The 2,702-nt window shown below is 41.5% G+C and overlaps 1 protein-coding gene across 1 annotated transcript; it reads left to right on the forward strand.

Annotated features, from left to right (window-relative positions):
• The first annotated feature begins 479 nt into the window (after nucleotides 1-479).
• LOC137741512 (E3 ubiquitin-protein ligase PUB23-like) lies at nucleotides 480-2,183 on the forward strand. Its single transcript, XM_068481217.1, has 2 exons — nucleotides 480-1,638; nucleotides 1,978-2,183. The coding sequence occupies exons 1-2, from the start codon at nucleotides 600-602 to the stop codon at nucleotides 2,181-2,183; spliced, it is 1,245 nt and encodes a 414-aa protein (XP_068337318.1). The 5' UTR covers nucleotides 480-599.
• The last annotated feature ends 519 nt before the right edge of the window (nucleotides 2,184-2,702 follow it).

Here is a 2,702-nt window from a genome sequence, read left to right on the forward strand (position 1 = left end):
TTTAAAGGTAGACAACTAGTAACAAACCACAGTTATCCATTCTTTTCGGAAGTTAGAAAGACTCACAGAGGCATTTCAGCCTCCTGCTAGCCACAAATCTGGCTTTTACACCAGCAGCGGGTTTCAAATCTAAAACCTCCAGTTTTTAGTTTTAAGGAAGCCTTATAATCCGTCATTTATCACTAGACCACCAACTCGTGATTTCAAAGCCTTCCGTTGACTTTTTCTTCTTCCAAAACTTTGGAAGACGTGTAAATTGAATGGTACTTTAATGTATATAAACTATGGAGATATGCATATAATTTAGTTTTCAATTTCCGTGTGTGTTGACTATTCTTTAATGACAACTTGCATCACCTGTGATCTATCTATCTTCTCATCATATATAACCGTTATCTTCTCAATGCCATACTTCAAATAACCAAAACTTCAACTGTTTGACGTTTTATAGGGTCAGATTTGCATTATTATTCGTTCAAGTGTGTTCAATTTTGAGCTTTTCTCTTGTCCTTTCTTAACCATTTTTGTTGGCATTTCTCTAATCCTCTTGTCTACTTCTCTACCATTTTTTTTTCATTTATAGAAGGTTTCAAAGATTCATGGAGGAAATCGTTATTCCTCCGCATTTTCTTTGCCCAATTTCATTAGAAATCATGAGAGATCCGGTCACGATCTCAACCGGTATAACGTACGATCGAGAAAGCATAGAGCAGTGGTGGTTCACATCGAAGAACAACACTTGCCCAGTAAGCAAAAAGTCATTGTCCGACGTTGACGCAGATCTCACGCCCAACCACACTCTCCGCCGCATAATCCAAGCTTGGTGCACTCTCAACTCTTCGCATGGCGTCGAGCGGATACCAACTCCTAAATCCGCGCTCGACAAATCCCAGGTGGTGAAGCTCATCGAACAAGCCAAGAAAGTCCCTTACACCAATCTCCATTGCCTCCAAAGGCTCAGATCCATCGCCATTCAAGGCGAGAGGAACAAGAACTATTTGGAGGCAGCAGGAGCAATCGAATACGTGGCCTCCATCATCAACAAAAATCACTCCGATTCATCTACAGTCGAAGCCGCTATTGAAGTCCTTTTTCATTTCAAAAGCTCGGAATCTCGTCTCAAAAATCTCATGAGCAATGACAGCAACAACAATAACATCACGGAGTCTCTGGTCAGAGTATTGGATTGCGGGAATTACCAATCTCGAGCTCATGCAATAATTTTATTGAAGTCATTTTTCGAAGTGGCAGATCCGATCCAGTTGATAAATGTGGACGTTGAGTCATTCCGCCAGATAGTGCATGTGCTAAATGGTCGGATTTCACAACCAGCGTCAAAGGCGGCATTGAAGCTTCTTGTGGAGCTTTGTCCGTGGGGAAGGAACCGAATCAAAGCTGTCGAAGGCAGTGCAGTTTCGGTGCTCACGGAGGCTCTTCTGGGGACGCAAGAGAAAAGAGCGTGTGAGCTAATACTGATCATTTTAGAACAGCTTTGTGGATGTGCGGAAGGGCGAGCTGAGCTTTTGAAGCATGGGGCGGGGCTAGCTATTGTATCGAAGAAAATCCTTAGGGTTTCACATGTGGCAAGTGATCGGGCGGTGAGAATATTGTCCTCCATTTGTAGATTTTCTGCAACTTGTGGTTGATGAAATTGAGGTTCCACCATAAAACCAATTGGCAATATGGGGAGTAGCCCAAGACCATATAAGCACACAGCAAACCTTGTCCCTCACCAATGTGGGACAACTCTCAACACGCCCCCGCACGTGTGGCGGATTTTCAAGCCTACACGTGGACAACAACTGGGTGACGTGGAGCGCGTGTGGCCGTTTGGCTTCACACAAGGACAACCCGCTCTGATACCATGATGAAATTGAGGTTCCACCATAAAACCAATTGGCCATATGGAGAGTAGCCCAAGACCATATAAGCACACAGCAAACCTTGTCCCTCACCAATGTGGGACAACTCTCAACAGTGGTGTTCTTCAGGAAATGTTGCGAGTGGGTGCTGTGGCCAAATTGTGTTTGGTGCTTCAAGTGGATTGTAGGTTTAAAACAAAGGAGAAGGCTAGGGAGGTTCTCAAGTTGCACTCTAGAGTTTGGAAGAATTCTTCATGTATTCCTGACCATTTGTTGCCTTTTTTTCCGAATCAGGATCCTCTCCTGAGTTTAGGAGGTTGAGCCAATTTCATCGGACCGTTGAAATTTAATCCAACGGTTACAATTATTATAATTTTTAAAGAGATCTCTTGTTTGTAGTCGTTTGATCAAATTTCAACAGTCCGTTGGATTTGCTTTATTATAACTTTTAGAAGAACACCCTATTTATAGTCATTTGATCAAATCTCAATAGTTCGTTGGATTTGCAAATGAGGCTTAGCTTCCTAAACGCAGCAAAGGATCCTGATGCCTTTTATCCATCTTTATCTTTGTGATATTCATTTCTTCTTCTTCTTTTTTTCTTTTTCTTTTTAAAAAAAAAAAGTTTATAATTTTATTGTCGGGTCAGGTGCATGCAGCTCATCGGTTTTGAAGTACACAATTGGAAACTTATGAATAGACTTGACTGTTATTATTTATTTATATTCGTTGAACATTGTAGTGTTTATATTATTCTTTATTAGTTGGAACTTGGGACATTTGGATCATGTATATAATATTTCAAACCCCTTCGGCGATCTGTGGCTCCCATATTCGTAC

This window comes from Pyrus communis, chromosome 8 (genome assembly GCF_963583255.1).
Source record: "Pyrus communis chromosome 8, drPyrComm1.1, whole genome shotgun sequence".
Taxonomy (NCBI): Eukaryota; Viridiplantae; Streptophyta; class Magnoliopsida; order Rosales; family Rosaceae; genus Pyrus; species Pyrus communis.